The 17500-nt window shown below is 42.9% G+C and overlaps 2 protein-coding genes across 2 annotated transcripts in view; both read left to right on the top strand.

The window, feature by feature from the left end:
• The window catches only part of myo1f (myosin IF), a 29745-nt gene extending 17035 nt beyond the window's left edge, over positions 1-12710 (top strand). The window contains exons 10-28 of the mRNA XM_027032536.2: positions 1-97; positions 193-273; positions 463-549; positions 795-881; positions 1121-1288; positions 1922-2007; positions 2148-2229; positions 3738-3844; positions 3942-4040; positions 6610-6754; positions 7293-7407; positions 7709-7878; positions 8180-8325; positions 8701-8847; positions 10077-10225; positions 10388-10447; positions 10591-10801; positions 11398-11570; positions 11882-12710. The exon at positions 1-97 is cut by the window's left edge and continues 100 nt beyond it. Of these exons, the coding sequence (XP_026888337.2) occupies positions 1-97; positions 193-273; positions 463-549; positions 795-881; positions 1121-1288; positions 1922-2007; positions 2148-2229; positions 3738-3844; positions 3942-4040; positions 6610-6754; positions 7293-7407; positions 7709-7878; positions 8180-8325; positions 8701-8847; positions 10077-10225; positions 10388-10447; positions 10591-10801; positions 11398-11570; positions 11882-11958 (2287 nt within the window). The 3' untranslated portion in view covers positions 11959-12710. The remainder of the gene's footprint in view (positions 98-192; positions 274-462; positions 550-794; positions 882-1120; positions 1289-1921; positions 2008-2147; positions 2230-3737; positions 3845-3941; positions 4041-6609; positions 6755-7292; positions 7408-7708; positions 7879-8179; positions 8326-8700; positions 8848-10076; positions 10226-10387; positions 10448-10590; positions 10802-11397; positions 11571-11881) is intronic.
• Positions 12711-15827: 3117 nt separating this feature from the next.
• The window catches only part of acer1 (alkaline ceramidase 1), a 6550-nt gene continuing 4877 nt past the window's right edge, over positions 15828-17500 (top strand). The window contains exons 1-3 of the mRNA XM_027032537.2: positions 15828-15941; positions 16168-16282; positions 16697-16835. Of these exons, the coding sequence (XP_026888338.2) occupies positions 15831-15941; positions 16168-16282; positions 16697-16835 (365 nt within the window). The 5' untranslated portion in view covers positions 15828-15830. The remainder of the gene's footprint in view (positions 15942-16167; positions 16283-16696; positions 16836-17500) is intronic.

Here is a 17500-nt window from a genome sequence, read left to right as displayed (position 1 = left end):
GTCCATCAATGTGACCCTTAACCAGGAGCAGGCTTGCTACACCCGCGACGCCCTCGCCAAAGCCCTCTATGCTCGCCTGTTCGACTACCTGGTGGAGGTTGGCACACACCCTCTGACTGTTAGCGCTATGCTTCTGTCTCGACTAGCATGCAAGAGACTGACTGACTTTCTGCTTTCTTCCGACGTGAACAGGCCATAAACAAGGCCATGCAGAAGCCCCTGGAAGAGTTGAGCATTGGAGTCCTTGATATTTATGGGTTCGAGATTTTTCAGGTGACATGATGGTTTTGTTTTTCTCTGCCTTTCTTTCTTCTGTACGTTGTGGCACAGTGATGTTTTGAGATGCTAGAAGACTGAGAAATGTTCTGATCCCTGGAAAGACCACAATGCAGTAGACCTGCGTTGTCTGTGTAACAGTCTCTCGCTCTCTCTCTCTCCCTCTCTCACTATCTCTCACTCCAGAGGAATGGTTTTGAGCAGTTCTGTATAAACTTTGTGAATGAGAAACTCCAGCAGATCTTTATAGAGCTGACGCTAAAGGCGGAGCAGGTATGCCCCGGGCCGTTCAGTGCAGGGTTCAGCAGAGACCAGTTAACATTTTAACACTCTACTCTCTCTCTAACATGTGGGTGGCTAACGTCCTTCACTTTGTGCAGTTCCCCAAATCTAGATTATGCCTAAACCTACATCATGGTGATTCACTATTTTCATAGTAACTTAGTCTAAAACTAGGCTGGATTTAAGCCCGAACGCCAGCCCACTGGATAAAAATGTTTTCTCATTGCCTCTTACAGGAGGAATATGTACAGGAAGGAATCAAGTGGACACCCATTGAATACTTCAACAACAAAATTGTGTGTGATCTCATTGAAAATAAACTGGTAAGTTCACAATATACACAAACCATCTTCTACTGAGTGTAAAGTGTAGCACATTGAATACTGTGGCTTTTACTGAGGATAGTTAGCTGATAATGTAGTTTCATTTCCGGGGCATTTCAAAGCAAACATCACGTCGACGGTAATAAAAATAAACCAGTACCTCCCACGTTATAGAGCCCATGATCTCATGTAGTTGTTGCATCACTTCCCTTTGGACTACTGTCTTACTTCGTCATCAGAACCCTCCGGGCATAATGAGTGTGCTCGACGACGTGTGTGCCACCATGCATGCCAAGGGCGAGGGAGCGGATAGCACCCTGCTGCAGAAACTACAGGCCGCAGTGGGCACCCATGAGCACTTCAACAGCTGGAACTCTGGCTTCATCATCCACCACTATGCAGGCAAGGTGAGCAGTGGGGCACTCACCAACACCCAGGGGTACTGGGGATTAGCTGTGGGGGATTAAAGAACACACTGGGGTACTGGGGATTAGCTGTGGGGCATTAAATAACACCCAGGGGTACTGGGGATTAGCTGTGGGGCATTAAAGAACACACTGGGGTACTGGGGATTAGCTGTGGGGCATTAAAGAACACACTGGGGTACTGGGGATTAGCTGTGGGGCATTAAAGAACACACTGGGGTACTGGGGATTAGCTGTCGGGCATTAAAGAACACACTGGGGTACTGGGGATTAGCTGTGGGGCATTAAAGAACACACTGGGGTACTGGGGATTAGCTGTGGGGCATTAAAGAACACACTGGGGTACTGGGGATTAGCTGTGGGGCATTAAAGAACGTAGAGGGGTATTTGAGATTAGCTATGGGGCATTAAAGAACGTAGAGGGGTATTAAGGATGAGCAGTGGGGCATTAGAAGGAATCTGCAAATCTGGGTTGCTAATAATAATTGAAATGTACTTGTAACATGAGATGGATCCTGTTGGTGTTCACTGGAACACTGAGGTTTGGTCTGGGGGTTTTATGCCTTAATGCGGTAATGTTTAAGTAACGTACCAGTACATCTGCTCTGGGACCAGGTGTCATATGACATCAGCGGCTTCTGTGAGAGGAACAGAGACGTGCTTTTTCCTGACCTGATTGAGCTGATGCAGAGCAGTGAACAGTGAGTTCTCTCCTCCCAGTCCACATGCCAAAGCACTGCACTACTGGGCTCGACTGGTTTGGGCTTGGAAACTCTTTCATCCACTTCCAGTCCATCAGCGATTGTCAGAATTGTGACAGTGACTTTTTTTCTCTACTTAGAAACTTCATCAGGAGCCTCTTTCCTGAAAACCTAAACTCTGATAAGAAAGGGAGACCCTCCACAGCAAGCTCCAAGATCAAAGTAAGACCATGAAACAGGGTGGGAAAGTTAGGAAGGTTACTTCCAAAATGGATATCACTACAGATTACAAAATACAGAAAACATGCATTTAAATGTGATTTAAATGTAATCAAAGTGGGTAATATATATTAAATGCTTTGGAGTTTACTCTTGGACAGCATTGAACTAATCCAGTTTTTAAAACACATTACTCACTTTGTGTAATCAAATGCAATACATTCCAAATTGCATTTAAGGGCTTGTTTTCTGTCAGTTGTAGTAGAAATACATTTTAAAAGTGACCCAGGCACTGCCAAACGCCAGTGAGGTCTCATTACGGAATTCCATTATGGAATCACTGTACCCTGCAGGCCAGGGTGATCCTGTAGATCCTGTGATCTGTGATTCTGTGATCATGTCGATCCTGTGATCTGTGATTCTGTAATCCTGTGATCTGTGATTCTGTAATCCTGTCGATCCTGTGATCTGTGATTCTGTAATCCTGTGATCTGTGATTCTGTAATCCTGTCGATCCTGTGATCTGTGATTCTGTAATCCTGTTGATCCTGTGATCTGTGATCCTGTCGATCCTGTTGATCCTGTGATCTGTGATTCTGTAATCCTGTTGATCCAGTGTACATAAACACACAAACTGTTCCATGTTGCAAAACCACATAGTCTAGTTGAAATTGTCCCTCATGGCCTAAGGCGTATACCCCTAATTAGGGAAACAGTGCCCTCACTAAGTCATTGCTCAGTGATGCGGTCGGTGTGTTGGATTTGCACCTCAACACTGAATATGTGACTACAAAGTTCACAGCTATTTCACATCCAATGTGTTGTACGGTCAAACTGAGAAAGTCTAGTCATTTATGTACTTCACTGCATCTGTAATGATTTCACCAACAGATTAGATTATTTAGGCACTTCACTGCACCTATTTTACCATTAGATTATATTATTTTAGATTATTTTATATTATATTATTTAGATTAGATTAGGTTATTTTATATTAGACTAGATTTTTTAGATTAGATTAGATTAGATTATTTTAGATTAGATTAGATTATTTTGGATTATATTAGATTATTTTACTTTAGATTAGATTTTTTAGATTAGATTGTATTAAATTAAATTAGATTATTTTATATTATATTATATTAAATTATATTATATTATTTTAGATTAGATTACATTACATTAGATTTTTTTATTATATTATTTTTGATTAGATTAGATTATTTAGAGCATATTAGATTACATTAGATTATTTTAGATTAGATTAGATTTTATTTATTAGATTATATTACGTTATATTATTTTAGATTAGATTAGATTACATTAGATTAGATTATTTTGAATTAGATTAGATTACATTATATTAGATGATTTATGCATTTCACTGCTTGTGTAGTAATCCCACCGATAGTCTTGGGCCTGACTGGCAGTCCCTGATTGGCATCTATGTCCTGTTTACCTTACTGTAAGTTGTTCTCCAGAATCACTGACTGGTTGGCTATGCTCCACAGAGACAAGCTAACGAACTGGTGGACACGCTGATGAAGTGCACACCTCACTACATCCGCTGCATCAAACCCAACGAGACCAAGAGGCCCCGGGACTGGGAGGAGAGCCGGTAAGTGCCAGCCGCAGGTCTGCTTCAGCTCATATGGCCAAGGACCATGTATGGTGGTCGCATTCTGTGATTGGCTCACTGTGAATTCTCTGTGCAGGGTGAAACACCAGGTAGAGTACCTGGGCTTGCGTGAGAACATCAGGGTACGGCGTGCCGGCTTTGCATACCGCAGAGTTTTCCAGAAGTTTCTGCAGAGGTGAGTGAAGTGAGAGTGAGCAAGAGCCAAAGGCAGGCACCGGAGGTGACCTCACTCCTGGGTGACCTCACTCCTGGGTGGGAGGGAGAACTGGAGGAGATTTGAAAGTGTGATGCCAAGGGGGTGGGGAGGGGAGAGGAGAGAAGGGGAGGGGATGTCTCAGATGTATTTTGGGGTCAGTGTATTGTCTCAGGTGTGTTTATGGTCAGTGTATTGTCTCAGGTGTGTTTATGGTCAGTGTATTGTCTCAGGTGTGTTTATGGTCAGTGTATTGTCTCAGATGTATTTTGGGGTCAGTGTATTGTCTCAGGTGTGTTTATGGTCAGTGTATTGTCTCAGATGTATTTTGGGGTCAGTGTATTGTCTCAGGTGTGTTTATGGTCAGTGTATTGTCTCAGGTGTGTTTATGGTCAGTGTATTGTCTCAGATGTATTTTGGGGTCAGTGTATTGTCTCAGGTGTGTTTATGGTCAGTGTATTGTCTCAGATGTATTTTGGGGTCAGTGTATTGTCTCAGGTGTGTTTATGGTCAGTGTATTGTCTCAGGTGTGTTTATGGTCAGTGTATTGTCTCAGGTGTGTTTATGGTCAGTGTATTGTCTCAGATGTATTTTGGGGTTAGTGTATTGTCTTAGGTGTGTTTATGGTCAGTGTATTGTCTCAGATGTATTTTGGGGTCAGTGTATTGTCTCAGGTGTGTTTATGGTCAGTGTATTGTCTCAGGTGTGTTTATAGTCAGTGTATTGTCTCAGATGTATTTTGGGGTCAGTGTATTGTCTTAGGTGTGTTTATGGTCAGTGTATTGTCTCAGATGTATTTATGGTCAGTGTATTGTCTCAGGTGTGTTTATGGTCAGTGTATTGTCTCAGATGTATTTTGGGGTTAGTGTATTGTCTCAGGTGTGTTTATGGTCAGTGTATTGTCTCAGGTGTGTTTATGGTCAGTGTATTGTCTCAGGTGTGTTTATGGTCAGTGTATTGTCTCAGATGTATTTTGGGGTCAGTGTATTGTCTCAGGTGTGTTTATGGTCAGTGTATTGTCTCAGATGTATTTTGGGGTCAGTGTATTGTCTCAGGTGTGTTTATGGTCAGTGTATTGTCTCAGGTGTGTTTATGGTCAGTGTATTGTCTCAGATGTATTTTGGGGTCAGTGTATTGTCTCAGGTGTGTTTATGGTCAGTGTATTGTCTCAGATGTATTTTGGGGTCAGTGTATTGTCTCAGGTGTGTTTATGGTCAGTGTATTGTCTCAGGTGTGTTTATGGTCAGTGTATTGTCTCAGATGTATTTTGGGGTCAGTGTATTGTCTCAGGTGTGTTTATGGTCAGTGTATTGTCTCAGATGTATTTTGGGGTCAGTGTATTGTCTCAGGTGTGTTTATGGTCAGTGTATTGTCTCAGGTGTGTTTATGGTCAGTGTATTGTCTCAGATGTATTTTGGGGTCAGTGTATTGTCTCAGGTGTGTTTATGGTCAGTGTATTGTCTCAGATGTATTTTGGGGTCAGTGTATTGTCTCAGGTGTGTTTATGGTCAGTGTATTGTCTCAGGTGTGTTTATGGTCAGTGTATTGTCTCAGATGTATTTTGGGGTTAGTGTATTGTCTTAGGTGTGTTTATGGTCAGTGTATTGTCTCAGATGTATTTTGGGGTCAGTGTATTGTCTCAGGTGTGTTTATGGTCAGTGTATTGTCTCAGGTGTGTTTATAGTCAGTGTATTGTCTCAGATGTATTTTGGGGTCAGTGTATTGTCTTAGGTGTGTTTATGGTCAGTGTATTGTCTCAGATGTATTTATGGTCAGTGTATTGTCTCAGGTGTGTTTATGGTCAGTGTATTGTCTCAGATGTATTTTGGGGTTAGTGTATTGTCTCAGGTGTGTTTATGGTCAGTGTATTGTCTCAGGTGTGTTTATGGTCAGTGTATTGTCTCAGGTGTGTTTATGGTCAGTGTATTGTCTCAGATGTATTTTGGGGTTAGTGTATTGTCTTAGGTGTGTTTATGGTCAGTGTATTGTCTCAGATGTATTTTGGGGTCAGTGTATTGTCTCAGGTGTGTTTATGGTCAGTGTATTGTCTCAGGTGTGTTTATAGTCAGTGTATTGTCTCAGATGTATTTTGGGGTCAGTGTATTGTCTTAGGTGTGTTTATGGTCAGTGTATTGTCTCAGGTGTGTTTATGGTCAGTGTATTGTCTCACATGTATTTTGGGGTCAGTGTATTGTCTCAGGTGTGTTTATGGTCAGTGTATTGTCTCAGGTGTGTTTATGGTCAGTGTATTGTCTCAGATGTATTTTGGGGTTAGTGTATTGTCTTAGGTGTGTTTATGGTCAGTGTATTGTCTCAGATGTATTTTGGGGTCAGTGTATTGTCTCAGGTGTGTTTATGGTCAGTGTATTGTCTCAGATGTATTTTGGGGTCAGTGTATTGTCTTAGGTGTGTTAAGGGTCAGTGTATTGTCTCTGGTGTATTTATGGTCAGTGTATTGTTTCAGGTGTGATAAGGGTCAGTGTATTGTCTAAGGTGCGATAAGGGTCAGTGTATTGTCTCAGGTGTATTTAGGTACAGTGCATTGTCTCAGGTATGCCATCCTGACTCTGGAGACTTTCCCGTGTTGGCGTGGAGGTGAACAGCAGGGGGTGCTGCATCTCCTGCGCTCCGTGAACATGGACCCAGACCAGTACCAGATGGGCCGTACCAAGATCTTTGTCAAGAACCCGGAGTCGGTAGGGACGAATGTTATTTATTTGTATTTTACCAAAAACGATTATTTGGCTAACAAGAGTTTACTCTGTTAATATGACTAACTTGCATACTGAATTTACCTACTTCCTCTTCAAGCTTTCATTAGTATTATTTGTTAGGTTTTCAATTTCTTTCTTTAAATAATCACATTATGACTGAACAAGATATGAATTTGAACTATGTGTTTGTGATTATTTTGAAAGGCTTTGAAACTTTGGAACATACAAGTTATATAAATGAAAACTATTGTGAAGATTCCTTCAAATGCGTATTCATTCTTCAAGTGAAATGGGATGCTAATATAGTTCACCAGTAACAGAGGTTTTCAGTTTAGTCTTCTGAGATTCACATTCAGTCCACACTGTACTTTCCAGACAAGCTCCAGACACACCGTAGGCAGGTAGTCAACAGCCATGCACTGCTACACATCAGCCCAGGAGACTGGGAAGTGGAACCCAGCATAAACACCACCAGGCTGAGGGTCGAGGCTGATGCATTCTCTTTGCTCTCCATCCTTAGCTCTTCCTCCTGGAGGAGATGAGAGAGAGGAAGTTTGACACATTTGCCAGAACCATCCAGAAAGCCTGGAGGAAGTACATAGCCAGGAGGAAGTATGAGCAGATGAGAGAAGAAGGTATGAGAGCTCCACACTGCACTGGAGAAAGCACCACCAAATATGCTAACGTAGCTGCCAGCCAATTAAAGGGCCAGGAGGAATCTCATTTGTATATGACATCTGTGCAACTTGTAATCTCCGACGCTGGGTGTTTATTCTGCTGCACCACTCCTGACTCAGCTCAGGAGTCTAATTAAGTGTAATTAATGCTCCCTCTGCCCCCACACTCAGGGGCCCAACAGAGGGGCTTGAACAGGGAGCCTTTTGAGTACCAGTCCAGTACTTTAGCCACTGAGCTGTCACTGTCCTCTGACTGCAGCCTCAGATATTCTCTACAACTCCAAGGAGAGGCGTAAAAATAGCATCAACAGGAATTTTGTGGGCGACTACCTGGGCATGGAAGACAAGCCTGAACTACGGCAGTTCCTGGCTAAGAGAGAACGCATCGACTTCGCCGACTCTGTTACCAAGTACGACCGCAGGTTTAAGGTACGGTCAGCTGAGCCCCAGACAACAGCTACAGGCACCAGCTAGCAGTTGGACACCAGACAGCACTGCCTACACAGTCATCCCTTAACCAAAAAACCTAAGAGCCCCTTACAGTGCTAATATAACTAACCCTGGCGTTCACATTTGCTACTAAAGTTGATGTATTTGCTTTTGATCCCTAATTAAAGCAAGTTATGACCCTTTAAGGTTTCAGCTAATAAACTAATAATGAAGATCAATGAGGATGTTGAGTAACTGTGATCTGTAGTTTATATGCTGACGTGTCTCTGTCTTCCTGTAGTCTATTAAGCGGGACCTCATTCTGACTCCTAAAGGCATCTACCTGATTGGTCGAGAAAAGGTGAAGAAAGGCCCAGAGAAGGGTCAGATCAAGGAAGTGCTGAAAAGGAGGCTGGACATCGCCAATGTCCGCTCTGTTTCACTAAGGTTAGGCTCTTCCTGTTTCAAAATCCACCGCAGTGACTCATCTTTACACAACACCAGTCCGTTGCCAGGACCATGGTGGTTCAGTGGACTCGGGTTTGCCACAAGAGCATGAGAATGTTTGCAGTTACGAACGAAACAGGAACTCGGTTAAAACGTTCGTAGCGCTGCACACTGACTGTTGCATCAGTGGTTTTAACAGTGTTTACAGCCCTGTTTACAGCCACAAGAGTCCTAATGACAGCGAGATAATGAGTGACTGTGTATGGAGATAAATTAATGCAGAAAACCACTAATTATTTAGTGAGACTAATGGATTTGCTTTATTTACACAATAAGGATACTTTCATTGCTCTTGAACTATTTCTCGGTTCACAGCACGAGGCAAGACGACTTCTTCATCCTGCACGAGGCCCAGTACGACAGTCTGCTGGAGTCCACCTTCAAGACCGAGTTCCTCAGCCTGCTGTGTAAACGCTATGAGGAACAGACCAAGAGCAAGATGCAGTTAGCGTTCAGTGATAGGTATACACACACACGTATACACACACACACATACACACACTCACACAAACACACACACACCACACATACACACACACACACACACACACACACACATACACACACATAGACACACACACACACACACACACACCACAAACACACACACACCACACACATACACACACACACACACACACACACACACACACACACACACACACACACATACACACACATAGACACACACACACACACACACACACACACACACACCACAAACACACACACACCACACACATACACACACACACACACACACACTCACACACACACAGACTGTTTCTTTAGCCCATCTTGCTCATGTCATTACCAGTGTATCAGTGATGTGTATACACATACATACTCATCACATACTCATCACATACTCATCACATATACACATCACATACACACATACATACTCATCACATATACTCATCACATAGACACATACATACTCATCACATATACTCATCACATATACTCATCACATACACACATACATACTCATCACATACATACACACATACATACTCATCACATACACACATACATACTCATCACATATACTCATCACATATACTCATCACATACACACATACATATACTCATCACATACATACACACATACATACTCATCACATGCACTCATCACATATACTCATCACATATACTCATCACATACACACATACATATACTTATCACATATACTCATCACATATACTCATCACATACACACATACATACTCACCACATATACTCATCACATATACTCATCACATACACACATACATATACTCATCACATATACTCATCACATACACACATACACTCATCACATATACTCATCACATATACCCATCACATACACACATACATACTCATCACATATACTCATCACATATATTCATCACATACACACATACATACTCATCACATATACTCATCACATATACTCATCACATACACACATATACTCATCACATATACTCATCACATATACTCATCACATATACTCATCACGTACACACATACATACTCATCACATATACTCATCACATACACATACATACTCATCACATATACTCATCACATATACTCATCACATACACACATACATACTCATCACATATACTCATCACATATACTCATCACATACACACAGTTCTGCAAATAAATTCCCAGTCTGAACTGCATGATCCTCCAGGCTGGAGTTCCGCTTGAAGAAGGAGGGCTGGGGAGGAGGTGGCACCCGCACACTGGTGTTCCAGAAGGGCCAAGGAAACGTGGCCCAGCTCAAACCTGCAGGGAAAAGTCTCAATGTCACCATTGGAGATGGCCTGCCCAAGACGTCCAGTGAGTGCAGGACCGGAGGGACGTGAATTACACAGTGCTCTGGTGGACTGACCCACAGAGCTGCAGCCACTAAGCAAATACAGAAACCCGTTAAACTATTCACAGCTCTGTGGTTTGGGTCACTTTGATTGCTGAGAATTCATGGATGTTCTCATCCTTCAGAACCAACAAGGAAAAGCCTTCAGCACTCTCAAGGTGGAAGAAGACAAGTGTCCAGTAGAGGTGAGCTATCACATCACACCCTCATGACCCCAATGACCACTGCATTCAGTGACTCTGCACTAATCACCATCCTCTCACATGTGAGCTAACCAGTCAGTCACCTTAATTAAGCACTGAGTAATTAGACAATTCATTAATTAAAGGTTACCAGAATGGGGCGGCACAGTTCTCTCGTAGGACTATAGGAACCAGCCAGCAGGAGGAGGCCTACTCCACCCCAAACAAGTGCAATCGGCCTCCCAGCTCCGCCCTGCCAAAACTGGGCTCACAGAAGGCCAGACAAGGCCACGCCCCCTCCCGGACGCAGATGGCCAACCTGGACTTCCTCAACGTGCCTGATCAGGGCATGTCTGGGTGAGAAACGTGCACAACACACAACATGCATGCAAGTGCATGTGCAGTCATGCATGGGCACGCACATGCATCCACCCGCTGGAAACCTGCTGGCGTTGTACTGCAATGAGATAAAGTGAGATAAAGTGAGAAATCACTTTAAATGCATCTGCTCTTTGGCTGTATAATGTATGTTAGTCCAAACAACACAGACAGATCAGTAGTGGTGCTACTAGTGGTGGATTCCAAAATGACCATATCTAGGTAGAGATATGGTGTGTCTAAAAAGTGATCAGTAGTGTGTGTCTAAAAAAGTGATTAGTAGTGTGTGTCTAAAAAGTGATCACTAGAGTGTGTCTAAAAAATGATCACTACAGTATATCTAAAGAGTGATCACTAGAGTGTGTCTAAAAAAATGACAACTAAAGTGTGTCTAAAAAAGTGATCACTTGCACCTCCAGTATGAAATGACCATATAAAAATCAAAGTGAAAGGCAGACGTTTGCGCTGTAATTAAGTCTGCAGTAGACACTACGACGTTGGTTCACAGCACCATGCGCTAGTGTGAAAGGTGCGCTAGCATCGCTGCACATGTGCTCTGTGTGCTTCCCTCCCAGCATGCAACGCAAGAGGAGCATCAGCCAACGACCTCCGCCCGCCCCCACCAGCCGACCCAAGACCCAGCCCCGCCCCCTGGGCCCCCGCTGCCGGGCGCTGTACCAGTATGCTGGACAGGACGTGGACGAACTCACTTTTGATGTCAATGACGTCATAGACCTCATTAAAGAAGGTGAGGCCTGGATTAGCCACGGCAGAGTTTGGCTGTTATGCAGCTAAATTTGTCATAAGTTAGCCATGCAGAAAATACCTCCCAAAATTACAGAAAAATCAAAGAATGTGGAACATAAGAAACAATTAGTTCCCTAATGCTGTTTCACACCTGACTAAGCTCGTTAAGTCCTGCTAATTGGCTGGTGTGTTGATTCATGTCAGAATAGGGACACACCAAACACAAGGTCCTGGTCTTCGTTGTATTTCTCTTCCTCCCTTTATCTGTAGCTCAGTATTCTGAATTTTTATTTTGCTTTCGGTTTTCTGTAGATGTGTCCGGCTGGTGGATAGGAAGGATACACGGGAAGGAGGGTTTGTTTCCCGGGAACTACGTAGAGAAAATCTGAGAAAACCCATCTCTCTGTTGCACAGTAGAACTCCACAGCACTGAGCACTGAGGTCTCTGACCTTTCACCTCGCTTACGTCGTCGTGCCTTAGAACCTTGTAACTGACGATAATATGGCAAAGATATTTGTCAGAGATGGAGACAAAATTATTAAAAAGCAAAGAAAGAAACAGAAATTGAGGTATATGTAGGTTCCATTTCTATGACTATGAAGTGATTTAAATGGTGGTCAACTACTTTAAATGAAAACTTTTAAACATAACAATCAGCCCACAGTGGGCTTTTTCTCTACAGATTTGAATAAATCAAGGGATTGAGATGTAAGAATATAAAATTATGCTCTTCGATGTTTTGATGGTTTTTCCCATAAGTATTAAAGCCAACTATGGCTGGAGAAGAGTGACACGTGGTCTCAAACCTGAGCGTGCAGACTGTGAAAATAGTATGTGCTTCACTACCGTTGAATAACCACACGAGGGCGGTGTCGTCAATACAAAGCCCAGTGACTGATTTTTGCACAATAAATCACCAACCACAGTACAATCATTAGTGAACGGATAATATTGTATTCCACTTCGGTGTTTAAGTTATATATTTTTTTAAAGCAATCAGTTCTTAAATATAGAGCATTTAATTTTTTTTCCCATATTTTGTACTTTCTTTGTGTATTAATGCTTTGATTGTAATCTTAAAAACCAATTAAATCGATGCAAATTGTTCTAATATTAAAGTTCTTAAGGATTTACTTTTTTAAGGCTCACTGCGAATTTCTGATATTATACAAAATCCACACCGACCCACATTAACTTGGAGTTTTTTCTGCCGCGTGAACGCGTTTCAAGCATTCATGCTTTGGTCCTTTCAGTAAGTTTGTTGCTCGTAATTTTTGTTCAGCTATCACGTGTGGATGAAACTCTGCCCTGAATGGACAGGAGCGCGCGCTTTTCAAACAAACAAACAACAACAAAAAAAGTTAAGGTCCCGCGCATGACCCAAACGTGTGCATGCACGGGGGGAAATACCGTGAGTGGCTTCAAGTAAAATGTTCAAAATGAATAAAACAACATTGCAAGTGTTCAAAGCAAAAGGTTATTTCCTGTGAATGTTTCCTGGCGGTTGGAAAAAGGCAAAAAGCGGGGCTGTTGTCACTCCTGTCCAGAAAGGTGTGCACGCGCCGAAGATGACCCGTCAGAGAGGTGGATGTGATCTAGGACCACGTGAAAGTGCCTTAAATCCCACGTGTGAACAAAAACTCTGAATCCACGTCCAACCCTGCGCAGTGACCAGGTGTCAGATCAGTGTGCATACCTGTCCATAGTAATCTTGGTACCCTTTCAACTAATGGGACATTATTTTCCAAGATCAATTAGAAGAAATGATTCCAAATTGAATGATGTAATATTGTAACACGATGCCCTAGTCAGCCTCACGCGGGGACTAATGCAGACAGCTGTCCACACTTTTGGCGCAGTGAGTCATAGTGGGCCAGAGTGGCGCTGTAGTCAGAACAGTGTCCGCGTTTCTGGTTATTACCTTGATAAACCTGAATTTGCTTTTAAGTGCGACAAATCAGTCTGGGTGTGTGAGAACAAATATTAACCTGTAAACTGGAACTCTATTTAAGTTATCCTGCCAAGCATATTAAAACCATTTGTTAAACGATTTAAGGAAATATAAGAAAGAAAGACTAGTATCTAGAAAAATATTGTGGTTTAAATTTTAAAAATTATCTTACGAATTCAAGATTCCAGAAGTTTCACGTTCCTAACGCGTAACGCGTACACGTTTCCAAAGTTAATAATAGGAACGCGCAGCCGCGCTTAGGCTACTCGGTAGACGTGTGCTCGGGCCAAAACTCCACAGGTGCACGTGTCTCCGCAATGCAAACACCTAGCAACCCTCCGCGTGCGATGCCTACTGATTTGCATCGAATTATAGTGTTCCACAATGCATACGTGCAAACATTTTCCTGGTGTTTGCACCACTTTCGCGAGTTGCGAATGTCCAGTGTTGTATAGTGGATTCTGATTTAACAAGCGCGCAATTCGGCCAAAGTGTCATGTGAATCAATTTAAAAGCGAAAGTGTTAGGGTTAGGGGTTAGGGTTAGAGTTTGGTTAGGTTTTGGGTTGGGGTTAGTGTTAGGGTTAGGGTTAGGGGTTAGGGTTAAGGTTAGGGTTAGGGTTAAAGTTAGGATTAGGGTTGGGTTTGGGGTAGGGGTTAGAGGTTAGGGTTGGGGTTAGGGTTAGGGTTAGGGTTAGGGGTTAGGGTTAAGGTTAGGGTTAGGGTTAAAGTTAGGATTAAGGTTGGGGTTGGGGTTGGGGTAGGGGTTAGAGGTTAGGGTTGGGGTTAGGGTTAAGGTTAGGGTTAGGGTTAAAGTTAGGATTAGGGTTGGGGTTGGGGTTGGAGTTAGGGTTAGGGTTAGGGTTAAGGTTAGGGTTAGGGTTAAAGTTAGGATTAGGGTTGGAGTTGGGGTAGGGGTTAGAGGTTAGGGTTGGGGTTAGGGTTAGGGTTAGGGTTAGGGTTAGGATTAGGGTTGGGGTTGGGGTAGGGGTTAGAGGTTAGGGTTGGGGTTAGGGTTAGGGTTAGGGGTTAGGGTTAAGGTTAGGGTTAGGGTTAAAGTTAGGATTAGGGTTGGGGTTGGGGTTAGGGTTAGGGTTGGGGTTAGAGGTTAGGGTTGGGGTTAGAGGTTAGCGTTGGAAGGATGCAGGTGACTCGAGGACTAGCGTGGAAGGACCTTGGACAAGGAAGGCACTGCGCGAGCTTCACGCGAGTCCTCATCTTTTGTAGTTTGGAATGTGACTAGCAGGAAAAGAAAACGTTTAAGTATATTTGTCTGACTAAATTGATTGGCAGGAGAATCAGCGCGTCATTAATTGCAGAAATGTGACTGGTTGCTGCATTCACACCTACTTGAATGTACAGGTGAGTTATATGAATGACAGGTGGACGACGTAGTCCAAGAGAGGGCTTGCGGGGTTGGAATGCTGCACAACAGTGCAGAGAATGCGACCGTTCGGACGGTTTACGTGGGCTGGAGCGTTACCCCGTCAGACAGGCTCGGGCCCGGACCCGTAGAACAGGACCGAGGGCATTTTTCATCCCCTACTTAAAGCAGGCTAAACGAAGCGCACGCCAGGGAAACGGTTCTGAAAGGTGAGTGACGACTTGAAGGCGCTGAATGTAATTTGTAAAATACATTATTCCATTATGAGTTTTTTATTTCATAAGGCGATCTTGCTGGGTTTACTTTCTTCAGGCAATGCTGCTGAGGTCGTGATGTTTTTTTTAATCGGTTAAATCACGAAATCTTTTTCTGGGCTGCTTTAACGCCATTTGATGAGAGTAAGGATATGTTTTTGGGGAGCTCAAATAGAAAACTGATTAATTTGTACAGATTAGGCTATTTGTGTACTTCAGCAGTATTATGCTTCTACTGCGTTCTTACACCGTTATGTGATTCTGGTAGATTCTCTATTTTCTACAAATTATTCTCTAATCGTTAAACTTTCTTGTCAGGTTGGCTACAACTAAAGTTAGTGTACAGTTAAAATGCATCGTAATTTCAACGATTAAGTCTTAATATATCTGTATAAACCATGTCTTAATATACAGTTATTAATTCCTCATGGGTAGAGAATTTCAGTTTATCTTTTATAGAGAGCACACAGGTGGCAAGAAAAAGTATGTTTTTGGTAATGGGACAAAATTGATCGTTTAGAACGAGATTCTCTCTCTCTCTCTCTCTCTCTCTCTCTCTCTCTCTCTCTCTCTCTCTCTCTCTCTCTCTCTCTCTCTCTCTCTCTCTCTCTCTCTCTCTCTCTCTCTCTCTCTCTCTCTCTCTCTCTCCCCGTCTCTCTCACTCTCACAGGCATGCTGTCGTTTGAGAAAATGCCAGGCGTCTTTTCTTACGAGAGCTCTGCAGTGGACTGGTGTGAAGATAACTACAAGCATTCGGATAATGTTGTCGAATACTTCAACACGGTAACGATATCGCGCGGATGTGCGCGAGCATGCATGTTGTCCAAGCGTCGCTGACATCTCGTGAACTGCGCCCCCCCTCACACACTCCTGCACGAGCGAAGTCTTTGCTTCCGCAGACCCTTAAGTACCCCCCGAGAGCGCGTGTAGACTAGTGACCCTGAACGGGATACTTCTTGTGCATTACGTCTCGCACGTCATCGGTGACGCAGGTTTTTCTTTCTTGCAGATGAGTAACTTCGTCTTTTTCGTGGTCGCTCCCATAATGCTCTACCTGATGCACCCTTATGCCAGGGAGCGAAACCTGGCGATCCACCTGGTCTGGCTAATGATGATCTTTGTGGGTAAGTGGTAAAAGAATTTTAGAGTTTATAATTTTTTTTGCAATTATGAAAAAGTGAAAAAGGGGTCATTTCAGCATCAGAGGAACAGACAAGCATACGAAGGCTTGAACGGATTATATCAGAACTCTGATCACAGGCAGCGACACCGAAACAGGAAATCACAGCTCAGCGGGATGCCAGTGTCCTGCTTTGTGTACTTATTGATCATCGCTCTGTTTTCTCATCTTCTGACCCTCTCTGTCCACACAACTGCTCTCTCTCTCTATCTCTCTCTCTCTCTCTCTCTCTCTCTCTGTCCACACAACCACTCTCTCTCTCTCTCTCTCTCTCTCTCTCTCTCTCTCTCTCTCTCTCTCTCTCTCTCTCTCCCCCCCCCCCCCCATCTCTCTCTGTTCCTCCCACCCTGTGCAACAGGGCTCTTCTCCGTATACTTTCACATGACTCTGAGCTTCGTGGGCCAGATGTTGGATGAGCTGTCTATCCTGTGGGTGTTGGCCATCGGCTATTCCCTCTGGTTTCCACGCAAACACTTCCCGTCGTTTGTCAGGGACAGGTAACTATGCAATGTGCCGTTCTTTTAAACCCTTTAAACCCCCCCCCCCCCCCCCCAGCTAATGTACATGTCAGGTTATTGTGACCAGCCAGCGTGTGGCGATTGGGAAATCTCTGGTCTATAAATCTCTTAATGGTGTAGGACCAGCCTGTTTATCGGATATGCTGCAGAGTTATGAACAGGGCAGAACTCTTAGGTCTTAGGTCATTAGTCCTGCCTAAAGTGAAATCTAAGCATGGAGAGGCAGCATTTAGCTACTATGCTGTTTCTAAATGAAGGATATTCTTACATAACTTCCAGTTTTATTTCTTTATTTTTATTATTATTTTGTTATTTTATTTTCTTCAATTCTTAATACAATACTTTATATATTCCTTATATTGTGCATTTTAATCTTATTTTAATTTCTCTCAATATTTCATTTTATTTCTTTCAAATGAGTTTAATTTCTATTAATCTATTTTATTTCTTTAAATTCTTGTTTTGAATATTTCTGTTTCAATTTAAATAAATCATGTTTACTATATTTCTTGGAAAAAACCTTCCTGTGGTGATGGGTTTTGGGTTGTAATGAGCTTTTCTATTGTTACGTGAAGCACTTTGAATTTCCATTGTGTATAAAAGTTGAGATAGTAGTAATCTCCCCTAACGAGGTCATATCGTAA

Source organism: Electrophorus electricus, chromosome 23 (assembly GCF_013358815.1).
Source record: "Electrophorus electricus isolate fEleEle1 chromosome 23, fEleEle1.pri, whole genome shotgun sequence".
NCBI classification, from domain to species: domain Eukaryota; kingdom Metazoa; phylum Chordata; class Actinopteri; order Gymnotiformes; family Gymnotidae; genus Electrophorus; species Electrophorus electricus.
This window is presented reverse-complemented; position numbering and strand designations above follow the sequence as displayed.